We start from the raw sequence: 18,137 nt of genomic DNA on the forward strand, positions 1-18,137 counted from the left end.
TTCTGCTGCACTGAGGATTCTCCGACAGGTTGTGCGTCGCTAAAAGGTACAAAAGCCGGCACTCCTTCGGATTCAGCTGAAACAATGCCCCTCCTCACCCACGAGTCTGCCGGTAAGGGTATAGGAACTTTCTTCGTATGGGTGGCATGCACCCAGTTTTTTCGGCCTTCTAGACGGACGGCAGTTCTCGTGGCAAGGAGAACCTGGTAGGGTCCAGTGAAGCGGGGTTCCAAATTCTTCTTACGGGCAAAGTTGCGTGTTACCACCCAGTCTCCGGGCTGGAGCTGGTGGCCTAGACCCTCCGTCTGCGTCGTCAATGCTTCGTAAACCTGTTGGTGAATTAACCTCAGTTTAGCAGTCAGATCATGAAGATAGTCAATCAACATTGGATACTCAAGACTAGAGAACACACCCGGTCTAGGGACCCCCCAGACATTCGCAGGACGACCGAACACTATTTCATAGGGACTAAGCCCTACTCGGGAGTGTTCGGTTGCCCTAGTTGACAATAAAGCTAAGGGTAAAGCGTCAGGCCACGAAAGACCAGTCGTAGCCTGAATCTTCGCTAGCTTTAGTTTAAGGGTGCCGTTATACCCTTCAACCAAACCAGCTGACTGGGGATGATTGGCGCTATGGAATTTTTGATTAATTCCAAGGCCCTTAAACACACTCTTCATCACACTCCCCACAAACTCACTTCCGTTATCAGACCATACAATCCGAGGCATTCCATACCGAGGAAAGTATTCCTTCAGTAGGATTTTCGCAGTCGACAGGGCAGTATTGTCTTTAAGAGGGTAGGCTTCAATCCATCGGGAGAACGCGCAAACCACAACTAAAACATATTTCAGGTTGTTGCATCGCTCCATATGGATGAAGTCTAATTGAATCACCTCAAAAGGACATGAAGGGGGAGCAAAATGGCCAGGAGGTGTTGGGGTTCCCTTACCAGGATTGTACAACATACATACCATACAGTTCTTAACCAACCGTTCAGCACATTTCGTGATACCATCATTCTTCCACACATGGGACAGCAACTTACAAATACCTTTCACACTAATATGTGCTAACCCATGCGCCATTGTCACAACAGCTAGCACATACGCATCCGGCAACATCCATCTCTTATGTTCCGACAAATCAACCCAACAACCATTCGCATCCAACTTTCCCGTACTTTCTTTCCACTTTGTTTTTTCAGTCTCGGTGGCCTCATCTTGAATCGCTTTCACACTCTTGATAGTGTCCTCACACATACTAGTCTCTGTAGGCCACCTAACCGAACTCGTCACATACATTCTAGTGCTAAGGTTCCGGGCAGTCTCCTTAGCAATCTCATCCGCAAATGCATTACCACGACCAACATCATCCGTCACCTTACGATGTGCACTACATTTAACAATCGCTACCTGCTTAGGCAACGTAAGTGCATCCAAAAGATCATTCACAAGCTGTCCATGCTGAATCTTCGTACCATGCAACGTCATAAAACCTCTCTCTCTCTCCACAACCGTCCAAAGCTATGGGCGACACCAAATGCATATTGGCTGTCGGTAAACACATTCACACGTTTCCCTTTCGCTAACACACACGCTCTAGTGAGAGCAATCAGTTCTGAAGCCTGGGCAGAGTTCTGATTCAATCTCGCAGCTTCCACAACAGTATTCAAAGTTACAACGGCATACGCAGTAGTCACATCACCATTCGGCAATTTAAAACATGAACCATCCACACACAAGGTTCCATCTGGATTTTCCAAAGGAGTGTTTTTAAGGTCCACTCGACCTTTTGTTTCCTCCTCAGTCCTCAAATAGCAGTCATGGGCTGCTATTTCATCTGACTCTGTACTAATTGGTAACAAAGTCGCCGGTTCAGAACATTGCAACGTTTTATCTGAATATGACTTGCCAACAGCGTCAACTCGTACCCAGACAACCTCGCACTCGTCAAGTGCTGAGTTTTCGTACGATTCAAAAGAGTGTCGACCGCATGCGGAACCATCACCGTAAGCATATTATCCATGACCAATCCTGCTGATTGTCGGATGGACACCGCAGCTGCCGCTGTTGCTCTCAAGCAACTCGGCAATGCTCTAGCTACCGGGTCCAAGGTCGAGGAAAAATATGCACATGGACGTTGCTTACCACCAAAAGGTTGCGTTAAGACACTCAAAGCACAACCTTCCCTCTCTTGAACATATAATGTAAACGGCTTACTGTAGTCAGGGGTACCTAACACAGGAGCCGAACACAATGAGTCACGCAATTCAGAAAAACTCTTCTGACATTCTTCCGTCCATGGTAAAGGAGTTGAAACATCCTTGCACGTAAGAGCCACCAATGGTTTCGCTAGCAATGAAAAATTTGGAATCCATTGCCTGCAATACGACGTGATACCTAGAAAGGCACGCACATCTCTTTGGGTTGTTGGCACAGTCATTCGCGCAATTGCTGCAATTCTCTCTGGGGTCAACCGCCTTCCCTCCTTTGACAATAAGTGACCTAGATAGGTTACTTCTTGACAACAATACTGGAGTTTAGAAGGTGACACCTTGTGATGTAAGTCACAGAGATGTTGCAGCAACGACACCGTAGCAATTTTGCAAATGTCCTGAGTATCTGCAGCCACCAATAAGTCATCGACATATTGGATTACGGCCGCACCAGCCGGCAACGAAAACGCATCCAGTTGACCCTTCAAGGCTTGACTGTAAATCGATGGACTCTCACAGTAGCCCTGAGGAGCACGTTTAAACCGGAAGCTGCGACCACCAAGAGAGAAACGGAAAAGGTCTCTGCTTTCTTCGGCAATCGGAATGCTGAAGAAAGCATTCTTCAAATCGATCACCGAAAACCAAGATGCAGAAGCTGGAATCAGAGTCAGTAGCGCCGTGATGTCAGGCACAACAGGGAACTGAGGAATCACAATTTTATTTACTTCCCGTAAATCAATAACAAAACGATAAACAGGCGGTTTCGAAGGATCAGTACGTTTTAGAATGGGCAGTACAGGGCTGTTGCACACGTTTCCCCGCGTTTCTTCAATAACATCTTTCTCGATCAGATCATAGATGACCGCTAACAGTGCTCGTTCACCATCAAGAGAGATCCGATACTGGGGAATACGTGGCATTCGTACATTAGATTTCAGCTGAACAACATAAGGGGAGATGTCAAGCAGGCCCACATCATTGGGACCTGTGGCCCACAAAGATGCAGGAAGAGAACTCAATTCCGGTGGAAGCTTGTCGAGAGACAAGTACATAGGAGAGACAACCCTCTCACCTAACGTAAGCTTTACACCCGCAGGAGAACAATACAAAGTTGCATACAAACGTTTTAGCAAATCCAGGCCCAAAAGATTTTCACCACAACCAGTAGTTAAAATCAACGGAGCTTGAAGCTCACGAGGCCCAATTGTAAGGGGCAAAGGGCGCGAAACTGGATTGCTAACGGGGGCGCCAGAGAATCCAACGGAAACATTTGTTAAGCCAGACAAAGGTGCGCCAGGGAGTTTCGAATGCATTATGGAACTTTTCGCTGCACCAGTGTCCAACAGAAAAGGCTCAACGACGCCCGATGTAGCAACTGCGACGTAAGGCCCTCTCTGATCAACCGGAACTGATACCACTCACTCTCCTTGTCTATGGCTGTCCTAGTAATTACTGTCGTCAGTTCCCTGATCGACGTAATAATCATCTACATTGTACTGCGCAGATCGTCCTTGCGATGATCCACGGTGGTCAAAACAGTTATTGGAATTTGAGTTATCTGAACGATCATTTTGAACACCACGACCCCTACCACGTGATGTCTGCTGAGAACCACCACGACCTCCTCTAGATGAGTTACCACTGTTACGATCGTTTAGAACAGGACAGTTGAATTTTAAATGACCCTCCTGTCTACAATAGGCACACTGATTGTGCCCTAACAAAGATCTTTGGGAAGAGGAGTCATTTCGAGGTTGCGACCTATTTGATTGTGACTGCGATCTATTTTGCTGAGAAGCATTCTGATTCGAACGCGGAGGATAGGCCTGCTGCAACAACACTTTGGTTTTAAGTTCTTTCGTCTTTTTATCAGCGCGGTTGTTCTCTTCTTTTTCTCTGTTTTCGTAATACTGTGCCGTAGCCAATATTTGAGCAGATGTAGAGACGGCCCACGCACTCTCAGAATTTTTTAATTTATTGCTCAAGTCGGGCAATAAGTTAGAGACAAATGTATCCACAAACAACCGTTGACCACCCTCAGTGCCCATATCCTGACCACTATGGTCGATGAATGCCTCCTCAAATCTCGTAAAGAAATCAGAGACACTCTCGTCCTTCTTCTGTTAACAGACTGACAATTTGTCCCAGTTCACCCTCATAGCTGGCATAAGTGTTTTCATTAGTGTAATTATTCTTTGAGGGAGATCAGCAATCAACTGCTCGGGTTTAGCACCACCAGTTTGCAACCCATCCGCCGCTACAAGGGCAGCCCAATCACCACCTAATTCGTTTGGATGATTTTCCTGACGAATCTTAGCCCATACCGGTTGAGGTACGACATTGCCGAACAGCATATCGATATCGGCAAGATTCATTATCGTAGCGTCTACGAGCTGCGACAATTCTTTATAGTACCCTGCAGGATTTTTGCGAGGGTCAGGCAAAGATTGTTTCACCTGCAACACTTCCGATCGTTTCCATGGGAGATGTATCCACACTCTCTGGAAGTGTGCCACTACCGGAGGTTGAGCCCCAGGAATAGCTGGCATCCATACGGGAGGGACTTCACGCATGGGAAACTGACCAGACGCATCTAACTGTCTCTCAACGTCCTCAACGAACAAGGCCTGAGGTATCGGAGTAGGACGGAAAGATAACAACCGCTCAACAGCGCGTCGAACGTTGGTATCCACTATGATTCCGCTCGAGAACTGAAGCTGTAGATCAGACAAAGCGGTCAACACATCGTCAGATGCATCGGCCGATATCTGGTCGCGCAGAACCTTGCACATTTCTTCGAACACGTACCTCTGTGTCGGTACATTAAATTGACAGAACGTATCAAGTACAGCGGAGGGTACGTCATCCAACCCATCGCCATGTTATATAACGCAGCACGTTCCCTGTTACCGGGAAGCTGACTACGTCTTTGAGGACCGTCCGAACCAGCGGACCCAAGAACAGGGCCAAGAGAATTGAAGAAGCTAGCCGCAACCGGAGAGGTACGACATCGAGTAGATGGAGAAGTATAACATAAGGGATTAACAAGAGAAGAGGTAGAAGCAGAAGAAGCAACAGGAGTAAGTAGAGTAGGAGCAGTAGCGGGAGCAGGAGTATGTGGAAGCGGAGGAGCAGTAGGAACAGCAGTAGGCAAAGGAGCGGGAACAGCCGGAAGAACGGGTACAGTTGGAGGAACAGGTTGAGGAACAGGTTGAGGAGCAGGTACAGGGGGAACCACAGGAGGCGCGGTACCCTGTACATACGGAGGTGGCGACTTCATAAGATAGGACATTAAAGGATCCTCAACTAATTCTTCCTTGTTATCCGACTCCGTAGGCAAAGCAGGATAGCATTTATCTATGGACATACGCTGTAGCCTATCAAACACTTCCTTTTGCTTATCCTCCTTATCACGCTGAAACTGCTCTGCTTTCTTTACAATGGCAGCAACACCATCTCTCTGATTGCGTTTAGTCTGTCTGATCTCTTTCTGTCGGGCTTCTTTACGCCACAACCGAAAGGCATCAAACATGGCTGGCCTTGACTTTTTCTCAAACAATTTAGCCTCAAGATTATCTAAGATCGTGGTCTCAAAACTACCATGAGGTGGCCAACTAAGGGCACCATCTTTTTTGGTGTAACGAATCCAGTATTCATTAAAAGTAATCGGGCCTAGCCCGTGCTTACTGTATAGCTCATAAGTGGGAGTTCCAACCGGAGGTATCGGACAAGAGTCCTCCAGTCGGGAATCCGTACCACAACGTCTGAAACAACTAAACAGAGTACTGCGACCAGGCATCTTGCACACTAGCAGAGTTCCACAAACGTCAAGGGTTACGGGATTTACCAAGTCCCTGCAAAGAGCAAAAACCCTCGGTTTTTGGCGGCTGCAGTCGTCAAATATCACAACAAAGTACCAAGAACCACAAATGCAATGGAACCATGCAACAACTAAGCAACCACAACCAAGAACTCTGGGAGCGACCCACAAATACTTAACTCAAAGATCGATGGCGTCACCAGGAAGGCCCGTCAATCGTCTCGCTATACCAAGGTCTACGCCAGGCGCCAAAACAGGTCTACAGTCAGGGCAGCAGTCCGTCGCAGCCGTCAGGAGGCGGGAATCTTCGCGGGAAAAGTCTTCGGGCCACTTATTTCGACAACAGGATCGATGAAGCGGAGTGCACCTTCCCTCGGAGATTTCACACGAAGTTCCTCACGATCGTCGGGCTTGGACCGGTACCACTGATGCAGCCCCACGTTGGGCGCCAACTGAAGGACTGGGTTGTTTAAGACCCAGCGGTGCCAGGGGGCAACACCTGAAACCTTCGTGGGTAACCTGCTCCGGCGTACGAATGACAGAGACATGGGACACTTCCTTCGGCGTCAAAGATTCGAGGTTTATTTACTGCAGGGAACACAGAAGTCACAGGAAGTACAACGAGTGTAAGTTCGAGGAGACTGCTTCAAATTGCTACTGTGGATCGCTCCTTTTATACAGATTTCTCCCATAGGGTTACATGGTACACAAAGGTTTACAACTCGGTTCCCATAATTATCCCCGAGAGGGGTCACTTTGGTCACTTTGATACATTCAAGGTCCGGGGCATAAGTGCGGAAACATTTGGTGGTTCCCAACTGTAAAAACCCATCTTCCCACCATTAGTACATTCCAATCGGCAGTAAAACAGATCGAAGAAGGAACAAGGACAGGTGCAGAGGAAGATGGAAACAGTGGGGAGATCGAAAAGGGTGTAAAAGGGGAGGTATCGGGAAACACGAGCTACAGGCATCAAAGGGACGTGCCTAATGAGATGCACGGCTGAGACAATAGACCGGCACGGCAAGATGAGCCTCGAGCGGGGCCATCTGCCTTACAGTATCATCCCCCTCGTCATAAAGACAATTTCAAAGAACATGTGTCTTCCGCGGATGTCTTGGGAATCCCAAGGTCGCGAAACGGACAACGTCCGTTCGCTGGCTACTTGAGGGCAAGAAACAAAATGGATGCCGTATCTAAGATGGAACCCGTGGGTACAGATGAAAAACCCACGTAACAAACGAACGGTTTAGGTTAGCACAGTGAAACTGCGCACACCCACTAACCTCGTCATTTGCGGTTCGTAGATACCAGACTCGACCATATTCGTGCGAGTCGAAAACACCACTTACAATCGTCACGGAACCTCAAAGCGCGACCGGGCCCAAGTCATCCTTGTGGCCCCGGACTGGGCACGAAGGTACTAGTATCCTGAGCTACTCAGCATGCTTGGAGATTGAGCGGCGACAGTTGAGGCCATTTGACTTGCCTCCTGAAGTTTGTAATGTGATTCTGGCAGCCAGGTGTCCCTCCACAAAGTCGGTATAGGCCTGCAGGTGTAACAGATTTGTGGCATGGTGCACAGCAAAGGCTGTGAATCCACTCTCTGCCCCCCTTTCTGAGGTTCCCCTTTTTCTTCTTTCTCTTGCCCAGCAGGGCTCTGCTCTGGGCACTATCAAGGGCTACCTTTCTGTCTTTTTAAGGCTACCTGATCAGCCTTTTTTGTTCAAGTCCCCGATTGTTAACAGATTCTTAAAGGGCATCACTCATATGTTCCCTCCTGTTCCTTTTGTGATGCCCCAGAGGGACTTGAACCTGGTTCTAACTTACTTGATGTGTGCTCCCTTTGAGCCGCTTCATATCTGTCCTCTCCGTCTTCTTACACTTAAGACTGCTTTCCTGGTTGCCATCACCTCTGCCAGGAGAGTGAGTGAGCTCCAGGCTCTTTCCTCTAAACCTCCTTTCCTTTCTGTCCATCCGGACAAGGTTGTGTTGCGGACAAAACCCTCTTTCCTGCCCAAGGTAGTCACAGCCTTCCACATCAGGCAGTCCATCACCTTGCCCACCATCTTTCCGCCTCCGCATCTCTCGAAAGAGGGAGAGAGGCTCCACTGTCTGGACCCAAAACGTGCGCTCTTGTACTATCTGGATCGCACACGCCCGTTCCGGGTGGATGACCAACTCTTTGTTGGTTACGTGGGCGCTAAGAAGAGACGGGCGGTGCACAAACGGACCATCTCTCGGTGGGTCGTCTTGTGTATCAAGGCATGCTACTCTTTGGCTAAGAAGGAGCTCTGTTGGGCTGAGGGCCCATTCCACTTGGGCCACGACGGCTACTACTGCCCTGGGCCGGGGAGTCCTCTTGCAGGACATCTATCAGGCAGCTACATGTGCCTCGCTGCACACGTTTGCAAGACACTCCTGCCTGTACAGCCAAGTCCGGAAGGATGGCTTCTTTGGCCGTTCCGTCATCCAGGACTTTCTGGTGTGATTATTGGTTTGCAGACCCACTCCCGGGTTGGTATTGCTGGGGTATCTATTCTAAGGTAAGGAATCTAATACTAACCTGTTTCTTTCAGATGCACACGTTACTTACCTTGGGTAACAATATATCTGTAAGAAACAGTAGTTAGTATTAGATTCCTTACCGCCCCACCCATCTTCCCCGTTCTGCGATATGATATCTAGGGTCAAGGTCATCCCCTTTCAGGGCCCTAGTTTCAAGGCACCAGTGTTGGTTTTTATCATGGCTCTGCGTTTCTGGCGCAGAAAAGTTGTGTATAAGAACTAACGTCAGCGCACGAGGGCGGCGTCTAAGTACTCCGGCGACGTCATCCCGGCGCCAACAACGCTGACGACAGACACGGAGCCACAGACGACGCCTACTGACGCGCAAGGTTACTGCTACGCAAAAGTTTCCGGATCCAGTCTGACGCCTGGGGATATTCTAAGGTAAGGAATCTAATACTAACTACTGTTTCTTACAGATATATCGTTAACGAAGGTAAGTAACTTGTGCTTCACCCAGAATGCCTTGGATAAAGCCAGAACACAACTTCAAAGTTTAGATCAGGATAAGGCAGAGTATACCCTTCTGCGCTTGAAACATAAATGCTATCAAAACAACAAAAGCAGAAAAATGCTGCCACGCCATCTGTGAGTCACAGTGCATGCGGACACGGTACGTGTTGTAACTGGTCTGGAGGTTGGGGATAACCAGATAGCAAAAGCCTTCGAATTTTATGCACAGTTATATTCCTCCCAAGACTCGGACTCAGGACTCTGGGGCATACTTAAAAAGGGCACAGGTAACGAAGCTCGCATATACGCAAGTGGAACCATTGGAGAAACCTATTCAATTGGCTGTGGTAATCTCCACAATAGCGCACTTAGAACCCCTAAAGGTTCCCAGATGGCTTTACATCACTATTTTTCAAGACTTTTTTGTCACACGTTGACTCCTATACTCGCTAGATAATTCAACTCCTTTGAAGACACAGGAACACTCACGCAATCTATGCTCAAAGCATCCATTAGTCTTGCCCAAACCTAGTAAGGACGCTTGCTTATGCAGCTCGTACAAACCAGTTTCTCTACTTAACATAGATGTAAAACTATTAATTAGTGTTTTCACCTCAAGACTCAACCCCGACATGCCATACCTGATTGACCCTGACTAGGAAGACTTTATCCCTAATAAGACGTGTAGAGATCCCACCAAACATATTCCACAAGTCCTAGATGAAGTACAAAGTTCCCAAAGGGAGGCCCTCTTGCTCGCTGTAGGTGCCGAAAAGGCATTGGACTGGGTCCAGTGGTCTTACCTTCTGAGGAATAGCAGTTTTGCCCCTGGGTATTCATCAGATACGGTGGCCCTAGAGCTACGGTGCTATTTACTTTGCTGTACACCGGGGGACTCGGCAGGGCTGCCCTATGTCTAACTCCTATTTTGTGCTGTATATTGAGCTTGTGGCGCAATGCATCCGATCCGACCCGCAAAGGAATGAGCTTTGGTTGTGGCATTTATACCATTAGCCTTTATGCGGACCACGTGATAGTGGACCTAGCAGACCCCATGATGTCTTTGCCTGTGCTAACTATAGAACTGCAGCTTTTTTGGGTACATCTTTGGGTTCAAGGTTAACCTTTCTAAATCACAAATACTGAACCTCATGGTAGCCGCAACATATCAAGAGCAGTTGCAGGTCCGGTACCCGATCACCTGGTCTACAGAACTCCCTCCCCTACCTTGGGATTCAGCTCACGCCTAATGCACCCAAACCAACTGTGGTTAATAATCACAGCCTATCTAGACAAGGGAAAACAGACTTTTGGAACTGGCAGCGTCTTCAGCTCTCTTGGTTAGGGCGAATTGCTAAGATTAAAATTACCATTTTACCAAATATGTTATGCACATTCCAAGCCCTTCCCTTAACTCCCCCCGGAAACATGCTGAAACTCCGAACTCCCCCACCACCCCTTGATAACCCAGACTTACCCTCCGGTCCTCAGAGGGGTGCAGTTCAAGCACTGGCAATCAGCGGGGTGCACGCGCATAGGTGACCTTTTTGACAAATCTGGGCTTTCCTACGTTGATACCCTAAAGAAGGATTTCAATCTTGTATGGGCAAACAATGCGGTATCTGCAAGCTTGCAACTGGGGGATTCACCTTTCTGTTAAGTCTCATGCCCATTGCACATTAACGTCATTCGAGAAGTGTCCTTTATTGAAGGATAAAGATAACCTGCTGATCTTGGAGCTGTAATCCCTCTTAGGGCGCCTCCCTTCTCGCCCTAAGAGCGCCGGTCAGTGGATATAGGGAGATCCTTTTAACATCAAGAATGGGACGACTTACTATATGGCATGTAATATGGCAAACACGGAGACCGCAATTGAGATCGTTTCACACTGGTATTAGACCCCTGCTAGGATGTAGAAATTTGAACAACAAAACAATGGCCGGGCAGTATTCATTTAGCGTCAGAGTACACAGACCTAATGTAATGAATCACTAGGTTGGACAACCATTTGTATTGATTGACTTATTTTTTATATAAAATATTTTTTGCACGAAAAATTTTTGGCATCAAAAGTTACACCACAACATTACATAAATTTACAAACAACAAATTCTGTGAACTGAACAAAAGAGAATCAAAACAGTGCAAGAAACAAAGAAATTGTCATCATTAATAACATAGACAACTGTGAAAAGGCCTCTAATTAATCACTTTTGCAGAGGCTCCAATCCTGAATTTCAAATGGACAAGGGGAATATTGTGTTTAAGAAAGAAACCTCCTTGTTGTAACCATCACGGGACACACAAAAAAGATACCACATCAGGTGCTTAGGCTAGGAAAAACATAGGAACAGTAAAACAATTCCTGAATGATTTTTTGTTAAATCCTAGCATGCCCTAATAATTTTGTGTCTCGGAGGTGAAAACGTCGACGCGTTTCGAACCCAATGTCATTCAACGGGTTCTCCTCAGGACAGGGACTGGGGGGTCGTTGTCACTTATTTGTGAAACGGGGAATCACTCCCTTGACAGTAGGCGGGTTCGCCGCTGAACAAGAACGTGGTGCCGGCCGTAGGCTAAATCTCTTCGTGTTCGTCTAAAATCTTTTAGCGTGGTGGATTATTCGAGTTGCGCGCGTGGGAGGCGGCGGCCGCCGCACGGGCTGGCGTGTTTTCAGCGCTGGGTGCGAGCTGCAACGGTCCGGCACACGATGGCTCCTAAGAGACAGCTTGGGAGCCATCGTGTGCCGGACCGTTGCAGTCGACGTTTTCACCTCCGAGACACAAAATTATTAGGGCATGCTAGGATTTAACAAAAAATCATTCAGGAATTGTTTTACTGTTCCTATGTTTTTCCTAGCCTAAGCACCTGATGTGGTATCTTTTTTGTGTGTCCCGTGATGGTTACAACAAGGAGGTTTCTTTCTTAAACACAATATTCCCCTTGTCCATTTGAAATTCAGGATTGGAGCCTCTGCAAAAGTGATTAATTAGAGGCCTTTTCACAGTTGTCTATGTTATTAATGATGACAATTTCTTTGTTTCTTGCACTGTTTTGATTCTCTTTTGTTCAGTTCACAGAATTTGTTGTTTGTAAATTTATGTAATGTTGTGGTGTAACTTTTGATGCCAAAATTTTTTCGTGCAAAATATATTTTATATAAAAAATAAGTCAATCAATACAAATGGTTGTCCAACCTAGTGATTCATTACATTAGGTCTGTGTACTCTGACGCTAAATGAATACTGCCCGGCCATTGTTTTGTTGTTCAAATTAATAGTGGCCTAGGCCGGTCAGTGACAGGGCCCAAGCCTCCCCCAGTTTTTCCAGGATGTAGAAATGGCATCCAGAGCGCAGTAAGGAGTGCTTGGGGGTTGTGGAGGCATTGGAACTCAGGTGGACAGAGGAAATGTGTGCATGTTTCCATCCGCCCACTTGCTAGAGTCAAAAGCAATTTAAAAATGGCTTGCAAGGAACACAACTACACCTAATTGATAAGGATAATCAATATCAGCTGTTATGGAACTGACCGAAACTAAAACGGTTCTCGGGAAAGATTCTTGACAATCTACACTTAATCTTCAAAAATTACATTTCCTTTTTTCTTGCATATGTCCTTTAGCTGCCTGATTCCCTCACATACCCCTTGATGTCCCTGAGGTGCAGGTGACCTATGGCCCTAGCACAAGGAGCTGCACATCAGATGATCCTCGTGCTCTGAGGGTCAGATAGGATTGCGTACAATATTTCCTGGCTTCATCGGGATGGCATCTTTTGTTCTTGGAGCATATGACCAAGACACAATAGAGCACAGATTGGAGGTCTATCATGATCTGTGGGCTCCCTTTATACGATTATTATCACTAGATTTTAGTGAGCTGACCTGCCCTAAATACCTAAAACTGTTGTATTTAGTTCCCCCACCTGAGAGGGTCCCAGTAATTGACCATGATGGATGGGAATTGAGCGATAACACATAGGGCAGGTGTATCACTTGTTGGCATTAAGATGCAATCAACACATTGAATATACTATTGGCAGGTGTGGATGCTTGTGGGGGCGGAAAGATTTTTCTTGGATTGGGGGGGGGGGTGGGGTGGGGGGTCTGTTTACGTTTGTGAGCTAACCGCCTGGTTGTAGGCGACATGGCTGTATTTTTTTCAACATGCAGAAGTGATTCATACAATGTTATTTAATCAGACAGTCCTTTTAATGGTAATTTGTTTGATTTTGTTTTGTCAATAGGTTAGTTGACTGGTTCCCTGATATTCCAGATGATGTGCGCTGGATGCAGGAACAGATGCGTGCATTGATTGGTGCAGTTTATTATCAAACAAGAAAACGGTTGCTCCAAAAATCCAGGTACATTTTCCAAATAAGTATGATAGCCATTTGCAGAGTTGTTTTAAGTTAAAAAAAACAACAACAAAAAAACATTGATACGCCAAAGTCCTGAAGTAAAATACTCCCTAGTGGCAAGATGTAGTGTTATCTGTAAAATAGACAGAACTTCTGCAGCCTAATGGATACTCACACTTGCAGATTCCTTAAGTGAACCAGGACAGTTTTTCAAGCTGTTCCTAGTCACTAACTCCAATACTCAACGGCTTCCTGCTCCACATGGCAAGACTGCACTAGATGTGATGCTCACACATAAGCTCCCTTGATGTCAGTTTGTCAACTTTTTTTTTTAAGTATCTAAAGTTATGACTTGAAGTTTGCACACAGCCTATGTTCCAGGTTTATCAAGTATATCATTAGAATTGTAACGTATGACCTGAAACTAGCACGACATGGAGAAATAGAGAAGCTTAACTTTGATGGGAGGAAGGCATCTGGGTCCGACACAGTCCTGCGTCTTTTGCTTCAATTAATGATGGCCACGAAATGGCAGTGTTAATTGTTTTATGGAGTGACATTATTTTGAGGTCGTTTTCTGTCAACAAACCGAGGTTGGAGATTAAGAAATGACTCCTGTAGAGTTCCAGATGAACTGCACGATGTTTAAAATGCACAGAAAGAGGGCACCCGAGGCACAAAGTATTTGAATTTAATTATTCCTGTGTGCATCGCACCAGAAAACGGAATTTGTAATTCTAATTCTTCATGCAGCAAAACCCTTGGCAATCTTTAGTCCACAATTTAGTCTAGATGAGTGATTACCACGCTTTTCCTGTCTTGCAAAAATAGCTTATCTATTGGGTAAAACCCAATTAGCACAATAATTCGGTGAGCTTGTTTGCAGTGCTTTGATGGCATGGGATGGTATTACTAAGGACATATTCACCCATATTGCCTTTCTTGGTGCTAGGTGATGCAACAGCAACTGGCTGCAGTCCTAACCAAGCGCACGCAAAGGCTCGCATATAAAATATGAAAAATCACGCCACAGTGAAAAGCAAAAAATAATGCTCTACATACAGTGCACCTGAGCTGAGTAGTTTAAACGGATGATTCAGTGTACTTTTGAGATGTAAAATAGTCCTCATGCATCGTAATAAAAGTGCTTCATATGCGGTGGAACGATACACTGAATAGCCAATAACATGATGAGCGAGAGAGATAATCCTCTGAGCAGAAGCAAAGCGCACTATCTATAGGTCAAGGGAGACCTAAAATGGAAAATAAGCACAAACTGTACTTAAAGAGCAACATCATAAAGTCTTGGTGGACATTTTTAGAAAGGAAGTAGGGATGATGTCTGCAGCCCAGGAGCTAAAGCAGAGGATCTGTGTCCAGCATTCCAGGCTGTATTTAATTCAGGAATTCTGAGGGAAGAGTGTTACAAAATCTCAGATGACTGGAACGTTGTTATAACTGAAGCCTGTCTTTAAGGTTGGCGAATGGCAATGCACAGCATGGTGGACTGTGCAGAGAGCTATTAACAGAACACAGTCTTTAATTGGCAACCAGTGAAACCTAGCCAGAAGAGAGGTTTTGACAAGGCAGAATCAAGAGGAGGCAGCAACAACGTGAAATATGGAGACGTATGTGGAAGATGATGATTCTGATGAGGAGGATGTGGAGGGACCTTTCGGCATAGCTCACCATCCCTCAGAACTACAAATAAAATGTCAAGATGATGAAGATGAAGATTTCCAAGAACATTTTTACCAGGAACACCTCTATACCTCTTATCAGAAACATCGCAGGAGGGTTTCACATCAAGGAGAGACCAGTCATTTTCCTCCATCTTTGATACAAGACCTACAAGCCATGTTGGCTGATTACCGCCTAAGGTTTCCTTCAGAACCGGCTGTTCCGGTTTTGCCTCCCGCTCCTGCCGAAGTACCAGTATCGCTACCTCAGATGTAAGGTCCTAGTTCTCCAAGGCAGCCCTCTGGATCAAGACCGCAAGGGCACCATGATACTTCATCCTCGGACGAGGAAGGTGTCGAAGAGGTTGAATTACAGGACAACAGTGGTGATGGAGATCCTTGGGATGATTACATCATTCCCATGCCCGCTCCACCTTTTCCTCAGCCATCAGATTCTCCTCCTGAGGATATTGGCGGCTTCCACAACCTCATGCAACGGGCTCCAACTAGATTCCAATTACAAGTCACTATTGAGCAGTCTGACTGCTTCTTGCATGATTTTAAAGAGGATTATAGAAAAATTACAAGGGCGATTCCAATTACAGACTACATTTGGAATGAAGGTCTTAAAATCATGAAAACACCTGCCTCCATACCTGCAGTTCTTCCGCTAATTGAGAAGAAATACCGAGCTCCTCCGGAAACTCCATCTTGCCTTATAGGTCATCCACGTCCGGATCCAGTCAAATCACAAGATGCTCAGCAGAGATCAAAGAATCCAGCCACACCAATTTCAACTCCGCCTGATAAAGATGGTAGAAGATTGGATCTGATAGGGAAAAAGCTTTCCACTAATGCTGCGGCCTCCATCAAGGCAGCAAATTCACTGGCAATTCGCGGTCGGTACGACCGCCAGATGTGGTCAGATTTAGCAGTATTCATAGACCTTACCCCGGTGGATTGCAGACAAGAGGCAAGAAAAATTGTGTTGGAGGGTGAACGAGCTGCATCCGAAATTATTGACTGCGCTCTAGATATCGCTAACACAAACTTCAGACAGCTTGCAGGTGGCTGCAGTAATTAGTCGCCAAGGATGGCTTAAAGCAACATCTTTTAGGCCAGATTTACAAACCAAGATCCTGGACATGTCCTATGACGGCAATTAATTATTTGGAAAGCACATCGATGAAGCCCTTTTGGCTATCAAGACAGATACAGATATTTCAAAGTTGTTGGCTGCTCTCCAGTACAAACGTGGATCTTTCCGAGGAGCCAGAGGTCGTGGCTTTGCATCTAGGAGAGGTTACTAAGCATGGGCGGAAAATCCGTTCCGCTTGCGTATTTTGCTGATTTTCGGTAAATTCGCAATCCGCGAACTCTCGCAAATTTACCGAAAATTCGCACGCAGCAGATTTTTTTGCTTGGTGATACAATATTGCGGCGTGCGGCGTTCACTTACCGTCATTTAGCGTTTGCGGAGTTGTTTTTCTCGATATTTTGCGAGTGCTGCGCCATTTTGGATCTTGCTGCGGGATCCCGCGGGAGTTTGGCGACGCATCGCGAGAGTTAGCAATTGCGAACATGTAGATGCGGCGGGCAGCAACAATCTCGCACTCGCGAAATTACAAAATTTGCAATTCTGCACAAGAAATCCACCAGCAAGCAGCATAAACCTTCTGAAAATGATGATTTTTATCAGAACTCCTCAGGTTGACATTTGCCTGCACTTTTTTGGATTTGAGGCCTTTTTGACTTTCTTTGGATCACCTTTGGATTAGAAATCAACTTTCACAAGTAAGTTTGTTTGGGGCATTACAGTTGCTGTTCTGCAGAAAAACGTGTTTTGCAAAATTGAAAGCACTCAGCAGGTGCAAAAGTTCACTCGGCATTAGTAACCATTCCCTGTAGTGCTTCCTGAGGGGCCCCTCCAGAGTTCAGTTGCCTACGTTTGTTTGGGGCATTACAGTTGCTGTTCTGCAGAAAAACGAGTTTTGCAAAACTGAAAGCACTCAGCAGGTGCAAAAGTTCAAACTCATCATTAGTAACCATTCCCTGTAGTGCTTCCCGAGGGGCCCCTCCAGAGTTCAGTTGCCTACTTGCAACTATTCTATGACCCTGCTCTGACCCTCACAGCAGGCTCATAGAATAGCTACAAGTAGGCCACAAAGGTCCTGGGAAAAAAATTGCACTGACACAGAAAGCAAATTACAGATAAGGAAGCAGTTGCCAGACAGGAAGTTTAAATTCAGTGACATATTAATCAACCCCAAATTAATTCATGTCAGTTGAAGCAGGGCAGGTGTGCTTGCTTTTCCCACCCCATAATCTACAGTGATGAATCGGAGGGTGGCAGTGATGTACCAGAGGGTGGCATGGGTGAATCAGAGGGTGGCAGTGGTGAAACAGAGGGTGCTGTGAACCTGTGATGATGAACCAGACTTAGAAACAACAAAGTCGCGACCGTTGCGAGCCGACAAGTAAGTTCGCAATTGCGAACTAGTACAAAACCCTCGCGAACTGGCAGAAACCCTTGCGAACACAAAAAAAATCGCGAGAGTTTGCGGATTTTGCGGATTGCGAGTTCGCAAATACGCAAATTCGCAAACGCCAGATTCACAAAATTCGCCCATGCTTAGAGGTTACCACAATCAACAGAACAGGCAGTACCAGTCGCAATACAGACAGCCTTACAATCAAACGTCATACAGGCAATCTGCCTCTGGTAGTTTCTCTCGTCAGGTCGGACGAAGGCGATCAAACAACCAAGGTCGCGATTCCAACAGGAAACAATGACTGCAGCAGGACGCCAGTCATTCCTCCCTCCCTGTGGGCGCAAAGATCTCTGCATTTTTTCACAAGTAGCAAAAGATCACGTCAGATCAGTGGGACCTCGACCTAGTACACAAAGGTCACACATTGGAGATCACCAAGCAACCACCTATAATCCCGCCCAAGGGTCCATCGCCCCCCCCCCCCCCCCCTCGGCATCACTTACTTTTCAAAGAAGCCTTAAACATGCTCCGCAAGAATGCGATAGAAAAAG

The 18,137-nt window shown here is 46.3% G+C and overlaps 1 protein-coding gene across 1 annotated transcript in view; it reads left to right on the forward strand.

The window, feature by feature from the left end:
• LOC147751738 (patatin-like phospholipase domain-containing protein 2) overlaps window positions 1-13,956 on the forward strand; it is a 223,660-nt gene extending 209,704 nt beyond the window's left edge. The window contains exons 8-9 of the mRNA XM_086934023.1: window positions 13,302-13,418; window positions 13,797-13,956. Of these exons, the coding sequence (XP_086790149.1) occupies window positions 13,302-13,418; window positions 13,797-13,956 (277 nt within the window). The remainder of the gene's footprint in view (window positions 1-13,301; window positions 13,419-13,796) is intronic.
• Window positions 13,957-18,137: the final 4,181 nt, after the last annotated feature.

This window comes from Lissotriton vulgaris, chromosome 1_1 (assembly GCF_964263255.1).
Source record: "Lissotriton vulgaris chromosome 1_1, aLisVul1.2, whole genome shotgun sequence".
Taxonomy (NCBI): domain Eukaryota; kingdom Metazoa; phylum Chordata; class Amphibia; order Caudata; family Salamandridae; genus Lissotriton; species Lissotriton vulgaris.